The 16,623-nt window shown below is 39.6% G+C and overlaps 1 protein-coding gene across 2 annotated transcripts in view; it reads left to right on the top strand.

Moving 5' to 3' along the window:
• Positions 1-16,623, top strand: part of LOC109910819 (cytospin-A) — a 301,509-nt gene that overhangs the window by 247,260 nt on the left and 37,626 nt on the right. For both annotated transcript variants that reach the window (XM_020510070.2, XM_020510069.2), the window contains exons 14-16: positions 810-872; positions 12,585-12,657; positions 15,094-15,258. In XM_020510070.2, coding sequence (XP_020365659.1) covers positions 810-872; positions 12,585-12,657; positions 15,094-15,258 — 301 coding nt within the window. The remainder of the gene's footprint in view (positions 1-809; positions 873-12,584; positions 12,658-15,093; positions 15,259-16,623) is intronic.

Below are 16,623 nucleotides of genomic sequence, written 5' to 3'. Positions count from 1 at the left end.
GCTTCTGTCATTGTGCTGTGATTCACAGTTTGGGTGTTTAATATGTGAAATTCCTGAGAAAAGGAAGATAAGTTACAATATAAGCAGTGTTGTATTGTTCCTCTGCAACTGCAATTCTGATCTTGGAACACAAGGAATATAAAGACAATTTACAGTAGAACATTGCTGTCAGAACGATTAGCTGTGAGGCAGCACGGGCTCAAGATTATTTAAGAAGGAACCATGAGGGGAAATTGCAATTCATAATAAGATACTACAAGTAAACCTGAAAAATATTGCCCTTTAGACCAAGATTTGAAAATTCAATTCAGAATACAAAGTTGATTCGCAGCTAGAATAGTCTGTAATAAAGAAAGATTGAGAATGCTGGAGTAACTGAAAGAAAACAGGTTTTATTCTAGAAGGAGATAATCAATGGACTCAAAGATCATCACCTAACAAAACGAATCTAACCAGATTATCTCACTCTTCTTCTTCCTTTTTTTGGAATCAAGGCCTCAGCACTCCATCTCATCTAATTCCTTCATTCTCAATATCTCAGAACAATGGAACAATTTGTCTTGCTCAGTTTTCTGTTCCTGTTATAAGCTGCCAGCTTTTGAAACTTGAGGTTGATGCCACCTCATGACCTCTTCTTGAATTACTTTTACTTCTCTATTCCTCTTTTTCAAGCTTGTTGAATTATGGACTAGAACTCAACATATACATTTCATAATTTAAAAAAAAATTGACTTGTTTATGCTGGTGTTGGATCAATGCTAATACCCTTGTATTATTCAAAAGTATTGAAAATTATTCTGATCTTTCAGATGGTGGCAACAGAACTTTACGAACTACTACTACGGAATCAAGCATTTTAAAGAAAACTGATGGTAAGTGGAAATAATTGGACTAATAAACATTCTTGAACAATGTCAAATTCTGCTAAACCTGAAATTAGGGATCTTTGAATAAGCTGTGGCATGCAGTGAGAATAAATTTCTCCAATATCTCAGTAGGTAAGTGCAATATCAAGTGCGGATCTTAGTTTCTTGAACAAGGAAGATCCTGGATTTGATCTTCACATTCAGCAAAAGGCAATTGGTGTAATGCCATAGTTGACCTCAGGGTCTTAGTTGGGAGGGTGAAAAATAGACAAAGATGGGGCTCTGTTAAAAGGTCTTTGTGAGTGTGAAAGTTCTTGGTGAAGACATGATCAGGCTTGGCAATGATGTACCCCCGAAACTGAATAGTTTCACAATCCTTTGACTGCAAAGGTCACATCGGATGAGAACACGGACACTTGGAAGTATTACTTAAATAAGTCAGCAACAAAATAGAGAAACAGCAGGTAGAAGTTCATGGCAATAGAGTAAAAGGGAAATCTATAAACCTTGTTCTGTTCAGTTGACCTTTCTGTTATTTCTTGAGTGATTCATGAATGCATTGAAAAGAATAAATACTGTGATAAGTAACAATGATTTCAGACTTTTATAGCACACAATAAATACGTGTATGATTCAGTACAATCAATATAACAACAACAACTAATATGTTACCCTGAACATAAGTTCCCAAGGTCTTTCACAGGAGCATTATAAAAATATAACGTCAAGCCATGTCATGAAATATTGGGTCAAATGACAAAAGATTGCTCAGAGGCAGGTATCTTAAATAAGAAAAGTAAGGTAAAGAAGTGAAGAGGTGTAGGGAGGGTATTCCAGTGCATAGGTCTGAGGCAACTAAAGGTGCAACCGCCATTGGTAGAGTAATTAAAATTGGGGAAGCTGCAGGATCCAGAATTTGATTAGCATAGATATCTCTGAGGGAGAGACAGGGCCATGGAAGGTTTTGAAAACAAAGATGAGAGTTTTAAAATTAACACTGTGCCTGAATGTGGACCAAAAATAAGTCAGGAAATGCAAGGGTCATATATGAAGTGGACTTGGTGAGAGTTAAGATCTGAGTGGTGGCCATTTGGATGATCACAAGTTTACAAAGAGTATAATGTGAGACACCAGCGAGGAATCAAATTTAGAGGTAACAAAAAAAATATTGAAGGTTTCAGGCAGCAGATAAGCTAAAACAAGGCAACGTTGAGCACTGTTACATAAGTGGAAATAGATGGTCTTACTAGTTGGAAGCTTATTCTGGAGACAAATATGACACTCAAGTTGTGCATGTACTGTGTAGACTAGAATAACCTCAGTTTACAGGATGAGGAATGGAATCAGTAGCTAAGCAACAGAGTTTGAAGGGAACGAAAGGTAATGGCTTTGTTAAATCAACATGTAATCTGTCCCAAGTACCAAACAGCCAACACTTTCTATCTTTCAAGGCAAATGCTTGAAGATGTAATCAGATAGGGAGACTTCATTAATGGAAAAAGTATCGTAACGTCTCAGTCAGGTTTTCTTTTATGGTCATAATGTCTATGAAGTGATCCATTATAGGTTCATGGAAGGAAAGGGTCTTGTTCCCAACTGAACAAACAGTCTGGAGGGAGTTCCTTAGGGAGATAATGCAAGCTGAATTGTTATCAGAGTCCACAGAGTTAAACGTTGGATGGGTTATTTGGGCAGGAAAGAAATTGGCAAGATTATCCCCAAATGGGTGCTTTGAGCAGGAAGATCAATCAAAGAGTGCAATGGAGCAATGAAAAGACCTAGTTAGTTCTGGTTGTCTGTTGTCATTTTAATCTGTTAACTCTGCCTCTACTGTTAATAACCATGTAACTTAGGTTAGCCTGGTATCTCTTAGAGATGCCATTATCTCTTATCAAGTGTAATATAGTTAACTTGTCTTAAACTAATGTAATCTGTTATCTTAGTATATAATAAATTACTCCTGTTACTCAAATATGTGCTAAAAACTTATTAGTGGTTAGTCCTTCATCACTTACAGTAGTGAGCCCCATAGACAAGTTTGACAAGAAAGATTGATGGTAGCATTTCTATCCAAGAAAATCCTAGCAGAACCAGCCATCAACTGCAGATATGCCTTACAATACCAACCATTACCAGCTCATGGTTGGAGTAGAGTTTTGCCACCAATCCTTCTCTCTGTACTGGGCCGAAGGACATACATCATTAACATTGATCGAAAATGAACCGCTAGTGATTCTTAACAAGAAAAGACACTTGCCTTTACAACAAGATCTAACTTATTGCATGATAACAGTAGATACAAGTTACATGGGCTAGCTAGACATAATTACTAAGACTATCAGGAGCCAGAGATAGCACATCTGACCCCATTGGGATTTCAACCTCGACTCCTAATTCTCTCCCCAAAACTGACATGATAAGATTGAGTGAAACTTAATGCAGCCTTGTATATTAATTATTTTGTATATATTTCCTCCCAAACTATTTTCCAAATAGTTAATAACTATGCATTTAGGTATACAGCTATATTTTTATTTACCACTATTTCATCCCGAGTCTCTCACTTCATAAATTCAGGCAGTAAAGAGGTAACACAATTCTTCCAGAATGTGGTCTCTTTGAACTTGAAAGACTTGTTGGTCTTTGGCTTGAGGTTTGTTGACCTTGATTCTGATCATAGAATCATGGTGTCGCTACAGTGTGGACGCAGGCATTCGGCCCAACCTTCCAAAGAGCAGCCCACCCAGACCTCCTCCCCTCCCCTCATCCCTTTAATGCTGCATTTCCCATGGACAATCCACCTCGCCTGCACACCCCTGGACACTATTGATAATTTAGCATGCCAATCCACCTAACCTGTGGGAAGAAACTGGAGCACCCAGAGGAAACCCAAGCAGACATGTGGAGAATGTGCAAACTCCACACAGACAGTCATCCGAGTTTGGAATCAAATCCAGGTCACTGGCACTGTGAGGCAGCTGTGCTAACCAGTGTGCCACTGTGCCACCTTGCTGCCTAATCATGACCTTGATTGACCTGTGAATAATTACTCTATTGGAGGATCTTTTATCTCTTGGATGTCCTTTGCTGAGGATTTAATTCCTCCTAAGCCCAGTAGAAGTCCAGTTCTTTATCTGGAGGACTCTTAATTTCCTGAATTCCCTTTACAGAGGAACGCTTCCCCTGTCATCTCAAGCAGCTTATTCATAATATAATCAGGAACCTGCTCCATGGAAACAAGTACTGTCTTCTTTGAAATATTCTGGATATTTATATCAGGCAATTTCTTCATTTTAGCCATGTCCTGAATGTACGGATACTGACCTGGATTCAGTGCAGCTCATTTCCATTTTATTTAAGTATTTCTTTATGCTCAATATGCTATTACAACTGATTTCAAATATGTAAGTGCTTTACTTCAACTCTGGATGACTTGCTGATGAACTAGATGTTTTCTCATCTTCAGTCATGGTACCACAGGACTGCCACTTTCTAAGCATTATCTCTGTCATTGAAACTGATTACTCTTACTTGAAAGTTAATGGATAGAAATGTTGCTATCGAATTTGTGTCAGCTCATACCTGACATCACTGTCAAATTTGTTAGATCAATTTATTCACCATACTGTTTTACTGTCTAGATAACTTCAGCTTATGATTCATCAGTAAATTTAGATGAGTTGTGCCGCTCATTTTTGTTCGTAGTATTTGTTCCTTTGGAAAAAAATTGCTGACTTTTGTTTTTTGAATTTTTGTTGGTGATAACAGGGGTGTTTTCCAGACTTGACAATTCTCTATAATTGCATATTTCACAATGATTTATGAGACCTTCAATCTCTTTTGAGATTTCTAGCTACCACACCACTGAATCAGTTTTGACTGTACATCTGGCAATGTTAAGTGCTGCCAGTGTATCCTTTCTGAGACATCTTCCTAAAAGGAAGCTGGAATAACTGGTTCTTCAGTCATATACCATACGTTCGGTACAATATATAGTTCAGTTGTATAGTGTAAGTTGTCTCTGAGTTTGAAATACAGTCAGTACATGAAGTATGTGTTCTCGGCCAACTTAATGGACTTCTGGTCTGACCATTCTTCAACACAATACTGGTGAATGGTAGCACATTCTTGGTTATTCATTTGTTCTTGTTGAATTTGCAAACGTCTCTTTTAGCTTGCTGCCTATTAGTTCTACTGTGATATTATAACTGTCCATGGATTGAAAGAATCAGCAATAACTCTTTCTGGAATAAACTGTTTCTTGAAATGAAAGGGACAAAGACAAGCTGCTACACAGAGACTGAAAGCAATTAGCCATGTCTTGGCAAGATTACAAAAACAAATCTGCTTGACACCTGCTTAATAAACTGGATGCTTTATTGCCACAAAGGACAAGGTTTGCCCTGCAGAAGAATTTAAGGAGTTAATTGCAGGAAAAACTGTGTTTTAAGCAGATAGCTAACACCGAATGTGACAAGGAACAGGGGAGCTACTTCTGATAAGAATGCAAGCTACAACCTTGAGGTCTCCAAAAGAATAATCAATGTTGAGGATGAAAGAATCTATTGAATCATCAATAATGTCACATTACAAACTTGAAAGATAGAAAATTATATAAGAATTGAACACCAGTCTTCTACCTTCAGCAGAACTCTGGAGAACAAGTTTACATAAGGATTGAACCTTGGACATCTCCAGAGACAGACTGCTGTTGGTGGAATTGTGGCCAGATGCCATCATTAATTAGGTATTTGCCAAGTTGGATTGTGAGGCTTACTTGAGGGGTCTTATTTTGGTTGCTACATGCAATAAAGTTTAAATCATTGCTTTAGTACTTGATTGTCTATGAGATTTCTTAATAAATAGCCAAATTAAAGGTAACTTGTATTGTGGGTAAATCACCACTACTCAGCTACATGAAACATTTCTTTTATGCCATTGTAAGTAAGCTCAATAGATTCTTTCTTCTTTTTGGATTCTGCCATTAGTCTAAAAAGTCCAATGACATCTTCTACGGGTTGCCCTTTGACTGGCTAATTGACAACAGTTTATTTTTAATGGACCAATTCTTCCCTAAGAATTAGTTGAACTCTTTATGCTACCTCGAGGATGTTAAGGTGAAGAAATTCGTATAGGTTCAACAGTGAGAAATATTGATTGTGAATTAAGTATTCCATGCCAACTCCCTTACTTTCTTTGTGTTGCAGTGTTATTTGAAACATTTCTTTAGACTTGAGAATTATTCCACCTGAAGCATGTTGTGTCATCAATATAAGCTGTAATTTCTGTTTCCTCAGCCATGGTATTTGATCTGATAAGACAGTGACAAGATCCTCTGCTAAAAGCTTAAATTTAGAAGATGTTCATAGACGTTAAGAAAGGTTTCTTGATCAATAAGGGGATCAAGGGTTATGGGAAGAAGGCAGGCAAATGAAGATCAGAAACATGTCAGCCATGATCGAATGGTGAGGCAGACTTGATGAGCTGAATGTCCTACTTCTGCTGCTGTGTCTTGTGGTCTTTATCAAACTGTAGTTGGTTCAATTATCAATTTCCCCTAAGAATGCCTCCGATATCTTTTCTAATGTTGGTGGTTCTAATTTATTAACACCTTATTATTGATCAGAATTTGATGTGATGTTGCTCTGAAGTTCTAGTCGTGTCCAGTAGTTTTATAGATGTAGAATTAATCTGTCATAGCATTACCAGGGCACGGCTTGTTCCTGTGAGGCTTTTTTGTTCTGTTGCACAGACAATGACTCTGAGAATCTGCAGTTTGGCCTCCTCTTTGTGTTGACTTGTCACTTGCCCGGAGAGTGTTTATAAGTGGATAGATTCTGTTGCTCTTCTGTGATAAGATTGGCCTTCTCCTCTGTAAGATATATCTGCTTCCAGCGCAATTTGATAGCTTTCGCGAAAGTCAAATCTTTTTGGACTGTAATATTCTGACTCATTAATAATTCAAAGAATAATTCTACTTCTTATGAATTCATATTGTAAAACTCTATGATCATAGTTTTAAACTAATTGGTGGAGGTCATTACTTTATGATTTATCTTCAGATTCCCCTTGATGCTGAATATTTGTGTTAAATTTTGCCCTTTCAAGAATTTTGTTTGTTCTTTGAAGAAAGTAATTATCAAAATCTTGAAGAACTTCTTCAAAAGTATGCGACTTCTTTTATATTTTGATGATTGTAATATCATCAGCTGTGGATCCTGTTGAATCCAATAGTGGAATACATGTTCAGCTTAACATTTCCTATTTAACTTTAAAGCAACTCTGATTTCTTTAGATGTAAAACGCTGTGTTCTGCTTGACTCATCTGAGGTTAAATCAACTCAGTATTATTGGTTCTCTGCCATTACTTCTTAACGCAGGTCTTTATTCTTCCTGCCCCCATTGCTGTTTTAAATCTGCAGTACCTCAATGCTGTTAGTAATCTGCTGTCTTGTAAACTTCAATTTTGTATTAAATCAATGCTGCTCTATTTCTCTGCCTGCAAGATTTGGTTATTTTACATAATGGCAATTCTGTCTTTTTGTCCTTGTTTTGCAAGCTTTTAATCTCTGGCTACACGTATTTCTTTTCTCATAAAGCTTCCAATGCTGTATTATGACAATGCTGTACATTTTCTATTTCTTTTAAAACTTTAAAATCTGTTAAATTGCAATATTGTACATCCATACTGCCAGTTGGGGGCATTTGCAAACCTCTTTTGTGACCAAAATGATGGTCAACTGAAGGATTTTCACCATCTGTAACCAAGATAGAGGCTTCCCATTTCTCCATGGGAAATACAGATGCTTTTCTACACTTGCCGGCCTAATACTCAATGCAGATCCTTTTATCAAATCTTTCAAAAATGTTTTTTTATGGCTGCGCCTGAATAAATCTTCTCGCCAAATCCACAGTTTAAAGTCTATGTCTCCCAATCTTATCATAGTCTTAACACTCTTCAAAGTATCTTCTTCTGCCAGAGTCTGTATTCTAAAACTTTTAAATTGCCTTCGGTCATCTCAAATGTGTTTTGCAACATTTTCAATGCTATAGTCTTGGTATTACTTCATCCAATGGCCCAAGACTTCACTTCGGAAGCTGCGTCTTCTATCCACACGCACTGGCAGTGACATTCTCTGTGAACAGTGAGTATTCCTTTCCTAACTTCTGTCTTTCCCAGCCTGGTCGTTTACACAGTTAATTTAACTATTTTTTCCTTGTCTATGGGGATTTTTAACTTTAATTACAGAGCTTGTAACCAGTCACATCCCAGCTGAACCTCAATTTTAGCCTGGCCCTATAGATTCTTCTCCTCTGACAACGTTTAACTATGAAGTGTGACTACATTTTCTATTCTCCTAGTGGCCAGCACTGCTTTTCCTGCACTTCCTATCAGCTCTGAGGTGAGGGTTAAATGGACTTTATTAGACATAATTACTTAGAGTCTCGGGAGCTAACACATCTGACCTCATTGGAATCTCAAGTTATATTCCTGATTTTTCATTCAAGTCTGCATGATATGATCAGTTTGGGTAGAGCTTAATGCAGTCTCCAATTTTAATTATTTCAGAACTATTACCTTATACAATCAAAGCATTGGAAGTAGCACATGGTTTGTAGAATCAATTACATATAGCCAGTGATGCAGAGAAATCTGGAACAAAGGATTGATTTAGAGGCCACTAGCAAGTCAAACTAGCATATGAATGAAGGTGAAATTCATGTGAAGCCATGAACTGATGTGAGCATTAATTTGGAAACATGATTTAAAGATCAAAACTGATTTGGAATGTGACCTCAACACAAGATGTCAATGATTTGGTTTAAGGTCCAGCAATGTAATGTAATCAACTTTAGGAGGGGTATGTTAAAATATAGAACATAGAACAGTACAGCACAGTACAGGCCCTTCGGCCAATGATATTGTGCCAATCTATTATCCTACTCTAAGGTCAAACTACCCTGCATATCCTATATTTTACTATCATCCGTGTGCCTATCCAAGAGTCGCTTAAATGTCCCTAATGTATCTGACTCCAGTACCACCGCCGGCAGTGCATTCCATGCACCCATCACTCTCAGTGTAAAGAACCTACCTCTGACATCTCCCCTATACCTTTCTCCAATCACCTTTAGATTATGCCCCCTTGTAATAGTCATTTCCGCCCTGGGAAAAAGTCTGTGGGTATCCAGTCTATCTATGCTTCTCATCATCTTATACACCGCTTTCAAGTCACCTCTCATCCTTCTTCGCTCCAATGAGAAAAGCCCTAACTCCCTCAACCTTACCTCATTAGATCTGCCCTCCAGTCCAGGTAGAATCCTAGTAAATCTCCTCTGCACCGTCTCTAAAGCTTCCGCATCCTTCCTGTAATGAGCGACCAGAACTGAACACAATATTCCAAGTGTAGTCTAACCGGGGTCTTATAGAGCTGCAGCATAACCTCGTGGCTCTTAAACTCAATTCCACTGCCAATGAAAGCCAACACATCATACGCCTTCTTAACAACCCTATCAATTTGGATAACAACTTTGAGGGATCTATGGATGTGGACCCCAAGACCTCCCTTGGGTGACTGTCTGCGTGGAGTTTGTATATTCTCCCTGTGTCTGCGTGGGTTTCCTCCGGGTGCTCCGGTTTCCTCCCACAGTCCAAAGATGTGCAAGTTAGGAGGATTGGCCATGCTAAATTGCCCATAGTGTTCAGGGATGTGTAGACTAGTGGGATGGGTCTGGGTGGGATGTTCTGAGGGTCACTGTGGACTTGTTGGGCCGAAGGGTCTGTTTCCACACTGCAGGGATTCTATAATATAATTCTAATTCTACTACCTCTTAGAATCCTCTCCAATAATTTGCCAACCACAGAAGTAAGACTGACTGGTCTGTAATTCCCAGGATTATCCCTGTTCCCTTTCTTGAACAAGGGAATAACATTTGCCACCCTCCAATCATCTGGTACTACTCCAGTGGACAGTGAGGACGCAAAGATCATCGCCAAAGGCGCAGCAATCTCTTCCCTCACTTCCCGTCGTAACCTTGGGTATATCCTGTCCGGCCCAGGGGACTTATCTATCCTCATGTTTTTCAAAATTTCTAGCACATCCTCATTCCTAACATCAAACTGTTGGAGCATATCAGCCTGTTTCACGCTGTCCTCACAAACGACGGGAGCATCCAGAGGAATCCCACACAGACACGGGGAGAATGTACAAACTCCACACAGACAGTCGCCCAAGGGTGGAATCGAACCCGGGTTCCTGGCACTATGAGGCAGCAGAGCTAACCACTGAGCCACTGTGCCGCCCATTTATGATTATTTGGAAAAGCACAGTTTGATTAAAAATAGTCAGCATGGCTTTGTGAGGGGCAGGTCAAGGTCCCTGTCACTGGTGAATACTGAAGCAAAGTATTTATTAAGGACTTCCCCTACCACCTCAAACTCCAGGCACAAGTTCCCTCCACTATCCCTGATTGGCCCTACCCTCACTTTGGTCATCCTTTTGTTCCTCAAATAAGTATAGAACGCCTTGGGGTTTTCCCTAATCCTACCTGCCAAGGTTTTTTCATACCCCCTTCTCACTCTCCTAAGCCATTCTTCAGTTCCTTCCTGGCTACCTTGTAGCCCTCTAGAGTCCTGTCCGATCCTTGCTTCCTCAACCTTAAGTAAGCTTCCTTCTTCCTCTTGACTAGATGTTCCACATGTCTTGTCATCCGAGGTTCCTTCACCTTACCATCCCTTCCTTGCCTCAGTTGGTCAAACCTATCCAGTACTCATAAGCAAGTGCTCCCTAAACAACCTCCACATTTCTGTCTTGCATTTCCCTGAGAACATCTGTTCCCAATTTATGCTCCACAGTTCTATGCTCCTTCTTCAATGGGATTCATTGTTGTTACACAGGATCAAATGTACAGGCTGGTCTTTTGAAGTTAAAATCTTTGAAATAGGTAGTTTTGATTTTGTATTGATTGATTAAAAGAATTGATACTGTGATTTTCCACACCTCAAGTTCCATATTTAATTCAGATTGAGAGGGAACTGGCTAAAAAAAGAAAATGTTAGTCCTGGCCCCCAGAGTGCTGTCATGTGCCTTGTAGCAACTGGTTAGATAGTCACAGAAAAAAATAGTTTAAGGATAATGTTGTGCCTTTGTTTAAGAAAGGATTTAAGGAGAAGCCTGGGAAATATAAACTTGTCAATCTGACTTTGGTGGTGGGTAAGTTGTTGGAAGTGATTCTAAAAGATAGAATTTATTTGAATTTAGAGATGCAAGGAACGATTAAGGATATTCGGCATGGTTTTATATAAGGGAAATCATGTCTTGCAAACTTGATTGAGTTATTTGATGGATTAACCATGAAAATTGATGAGGGCAGAGTGATTGACATTGTTTATTTGGATTTCAGTAGAGCCTTTGACAGAGTTCTGCATGGTAGACTAATTAGTAGAGTTAGATCACATGGGATTCAAGGTGAGCTTGCCAATTGGATGCAAAATTGGCTTAACAGCAGGAGACAGAGAGATGGTTGAGGGTTGTTTATCGGTCTGGAGGCCTGTGATCAGTAGTGATCCTAGGGATCAGTGCTTGGTCCACTTTCGTTTGTCACTTATATAAATAAATTAGATGAGAATATAGAAGGCATGGTTAGTAAGTTTGTGGATGACACCAAGATTAGTAGTAAAGTGGGCAGTGAAGAAGCTTATCTAAAATTACAAGGAGATCTTGATCAATTGGGTCAGTGGGCTGAGGAGTGGCAGATGGAGTTTAATTTGGATAAATGTAAGGTATTGCATTTTGGTAAAACAAACAAGGGCAGGACTTATACAATTAAAAGTAGGGCCTTTGGTAGTGTAGTAGAAAAAAGAGACCTAGGGGTTCAGGTACACAATTCTTTGAAATTTGCATCACAAGTAGACAGGGTGGTTAAGAGGTGTTTAGCATGTTTGCCTTTATTGCTCAGACCTTTTTTGTGATGTCATGTTGAGGTTGTACCGGCCATTGGTGAGGCCTTTTCTGGAGTACTGTGTCCAGTTCTGGTCCCCTTTTATGGGAAGAATATTATTAAGCTGGAGAGGGTCCAGAAGAGATTTACCAATATGTTGCCGGGAATGGAAGGTTTGAGTTATATGGAGAGGCTGGATAGGCTGGGACCATTTTTCACTGGAACGTAGGAGGTTGAAATGTGACCATAAAGAGGTTTATAAAATCATGAAGGGAATAGATAAAGTGAATGGCAGGTATCTTTTCCCTAGGGTGGTGGATTTCAAGACTAGGGGATATATTTTTAAGATGAGAGGAGAAAGATTTTAAAAAGACATGAAGGGCAATTTTTTTTAACAGACACACGAACCACTCCCTGTGTAATGAACTTCCAGAGGAAGTGGTGGATGTGGGTACAGATACATCATTTAAAAGATGTTTGGATAAGTATATGAATAAGAAATGTTTGGAGGGATATGAGCCAAATACAGGCAGAAGGGACTAGTTTAGTTTGAGATTGTGGTCAACATGGACTGGTTGTACCAAAAGGTCTGTTTCTGTGCTGTATGACTATGATATATTAATCATGAGTGTTAATGAGAGATTTCTAATTTCATTTCCTGACTCAGATAGTAACAGCAAATTGCCTGCACATATTTCATTTAACTTTAAAATGACATTCTAAGGTACAAGAGTGTTATCACAGAAAATTTGCTATCTGTGATTGTTTCCCTCTTAGCAGGGGGAGCTACTGTTGTCCAGACCAAGTCCTCCTTTACTTCCAGCAGCACGTCGTCCAAAAAGATTGGAAGGTGAGGTGACTTTTTTTATCTTCAGAATATAACAATAAATAAATTTAATAAATAAAACAGTAAAACAGTGAATAAATCGCCTAATTCTCAGACACTGCTTCCTATCTCCCCCAGAGATCATGTCTCTACCACTGAACATCAAGCTGTTCTTTCCAGGACTGTTACTAATTTCATCTACCCTGGTGATCTCCTCTTCACAGTTTCTCACATCATAGTCCCTCAACATCACGCAGCCCACTTCTACCTCCTTCCCAAAATCCACAAACAGAACTGCCCTGTTTCTGTTCCTGCCTCACTGAACTTACTTATTCCTATTTTGACTTTACCTTTCTCCCCTTCTTTGTTCTGCCTCTTCCCACTTGCCTCATGATTCTTCTGATGCTTTGCAACGGTTCCAGAATTTCCATGCTGCCTCGTCTTCACCACGGATGTGCAATCTCTTTACGTGTCCATCTTCCCTCAGAGTAGTCTGAAGGCCCTCTGCTTCTTTTTTGAAAAGAGGCCTGAAGAGTCCTCATCTACCACCACCACCCTCTTTCACGTGCTGAACTCATTCTCACTTTGAATAACGTTTTTCATTTAACTCAACTCACTTTCTTAAACCTAAAGGTGTAACAATGGGTACCAGCAAGGGTCCCATTTATTCCTGTCTCTTTTTGGGGTATCTGGAACATTCCCTATTCCAGTCCTACTGGTCCTTTCACCCACAACTTTCTCCAGTACTTTGATGATGTCATCTGTACTGCTTCCTGCTGTCATCTGGAATTGGGAAAATTAATCAACTTTGCTTTCAATTTCCATGCTTCTCTCATCTTCACCTGGACCATCTCTGACTTGACCTTTCTCTTCCTTGACTTCACCGTTTCCATTTCTGAGGATGTCCACCATTTTCCACCAACTCCCACGGTTACCTTGACTGCTCTGCCTTACACACTGTTTTCTGCAAGGATCCTATTTCATTCTCCCAGTTTCTCCATTTGCATTGCATCTGTTCCGATGATGCCACCTTCCACCGGGCCTCAGATATGACCTTAATTTTCCTCAACTAAGGATTACCACCAATGTGGTTGACAGGGTGCTCAGTTGTGTCTGACCCATCTCCTACATTTCTGCCCTCATATCTTCCCTTCTATCCCAGAATAACAATAGGGTTCCACTTGTCCTGACTCACCACCCACCATATTCCTCATTCAAATGATCATCTTCTGCACATCTTCCCCTCCCCTCCACTATTAGCATTCCAAAGGAAATTCCCTCTGTGACACCCTAGTCCACACGTCCATTACTCCTAATACTTCCTCAACACCCCTCCCCCAGTTGGTAAGCCCCATGCAGGCACAGAAAGTGTAACGTTTGCCCATTCACCTTCACCCTCCTCACTATCTAAGATCCCAAACACACCTTCCAGTTGAAGCAGTATTTTACTTGTACTTCTTTTAATAGTGGGTTTTATGCTGTTTGCTGCTCACAATGCCCACTCTTTTTTCTCATTAGTGAAATGCATACTGGGTGACAGCTTTGCAGAACATCGCCACTTTCTCCATAGGAATGACCCCGACCTTCCAATTTCTTACAATTTCATCTTGTTCCCATGCTAACATTACTGTCCTGAACCTGCTACGATGTTCCAACAAAGATGAATGCAAGCTGGCTGAACAACACCTTGTTTTTCACTTAGGCATTTTCTGCTTCTAGGACTCAATGTTAAGTTCCACAACTTCAGAACATGACCACTGTCCTCCATTTTCTTATATCCCATCACCCTCCTCAGGCTATGTCTTATTGACTTTGCTTTCAGAAGAATGGACCCATTTTCTCCTTTTCACATATATCTTTTGCACTCATTTTACATCTCTATCATTCCTTTGCCATCATTAGCACTCCCCTTGTCTTTTGCTCTGGGCATCCTCACAATCTGTTCCACTCACTCCTCTTCCCCCTCAGTCAACAACATAAAAACCGCCATTTTCCAAACCCTTCCACTTCTGAAGAAGTCACATCAGCCTCAAGATGTAACTTTTTTTCTCTATGCACATACATTGCCAGACCTACTGATTTTCTCCAGCATAATCTGGTTTTATTGTAGTAACTGAATTCAAACCTGTTAGTCTGTGAAGGAAAGGATTATGAGGTGCCTGTGAGTTGCCACAGGGCAAACATTTTGTCCTAACTAGTTCAGAGCTGGCACTGACAGATGCCATCCTCACCTTGCAGGAGTTGCTAAATTGTTATCATGCATAAGAACCTGGCCAATTTTCTAATCTCTAGCCTTGGATACTAAAACCTCTCAGATTTATTGTAACCAATCTGATCAAGATCTTTTAAACTAGGAACTAGACCAAGAAAGTGCACAGTCTACATAATTCAGCTACTTGCTGGAATTATTTGCTGAACCATCTGCATTTGGAATTCTTTCACTCTATGGCTTTTTTCTAGTATTTTTGACAGAGAAGATGATGCACGGTCTAGTAGTGTGTCAGCACTTGAGAGGAAGCAGGCTGAGAAGCGGAAAGAGGTGATGAGGTCACAAACGCTGCCACGTACTTCAGGAACACAGGCACGGAAGGCATTAATTGAGAAACTAGAAAAGGAAGGTGGAAGGTAGGAATCTCAAGAAGGAAGTCTGTAAAATTCATTTTTGTTGTACCCTGCAGAAATTCACCTAGGTTCCAAGGCAGCACCTTCCAAACCCACGACCACTGCCACCTAGAAGGAAAAGGGCAGCAGATGCTTGGGAATACCAACACCTGCAAGTTTGTTTTGAAATCAGTCATCGTCCTGACTTGGAAATATATTGGCATTCCTTCAACGTCCTTGGGTCAAAATCCTAGAACTAACAGCCTTGTGGCTGTACCTTCATCAAATGGTCTGCAGCAGTTCAAGAAGGAAGTTCACAACCAACTTCTTGAAGGCAATTAGGGATGGGTGATAAATGCTGGATGAGCCAGGAAAACCAACATCCCATGAATGAATAAAAAATTTATTTGTAAAAGCAATGTGCTGAAAATCTTATATTGTGCATTATTCTATATTCAACACATCAATACAATGTTATATGAGAAAAATTTATTAATTTTGGTGCGAACTCAGTTCAATAAAGTATATTCTTTAAATGCTTTTGTAGAATGTGGGCATTGCTAGTAAGTCCAGCATTTGTTGTTTATTCATTATTGTCTGCCCATGAGAAGATAGTGGCAAGTTGCCTTCCTGAAATGCTCTGTCCATGTGATATAGCTACTACACCCAAAATATTGTTAAGGAGGGAGCTCCAACATTTTGATACAATGCTAATTTAGGACAATTGAAGCATTTCCAAGTCAGGATGATGTGTGATTTTAGGGGTAGTTGTGGCAGGTGGTGTATTTGAGCGTCTGATGTCCTGATTTTTCTAGTTGGAAGAGGTGGTACACTGTCAAAGGAACCTTGATGAATTGCTACAGTGCATCACGTAGGCAGTCGACACTGCTGCTACTGCCTGGTGCAGAGACAACAATTCAGAAATAATGTAAGAAATAGTTGGTTATGGGACTGTAGATTCTAACTGGATGATTCAAAATAGATTGTGATTTCCTTCGGTTGTCAGTTTTTTAATTAGTTGAATGGGTTTTCTTAATGATTTGTTCAGCATCTTGATTTTTAATGTTTACCACAATTAATCATGTAAGTTCTATCTTCTAAGGGAGGAAATTTTTGGATGAATATGTTTCCCATCTAGCCGTTAGAAGAGTCAGTGCAGAACACACCTCCACCAGTACTGACTCTGATCCAGCCATTTAACAAAGTAGCTGGAGACAGGACTTGGAAGGAAGTCCTGCTTCATATAGCTGTTTTTCAATCAGATTTGTCGGCAGCTTTGTAGCCTCTATACAGCTGTATTAGCAGTGGCAGTGCCCGTGATTGTTATTACAAGCAGTCATTTATTGCTCACTTAAGGCCATCAGTTGGAACAGGGCCAGCCTGGACCTC

This window comes from Rhincodon typus, chromosome 24 (genome assembly GCF_021869965.1).
Source record: "Rhincodon typus isolate 14 chromosome 24, sRhiTyp1.1, whole genome shotgun sequence".
Lineage (NCBI taxonomy): Eukaryota > Metazoa > Chordata > Chondrichthyes > Orectolobiformes > Rhincodontidae > Rhincodon > Rhincodon typus.
The sequence above is the reverse complement of the archived record's forward strand: the minus strand, read 5'-3'. Positions and strand labels throughout refer to the sequence as shown.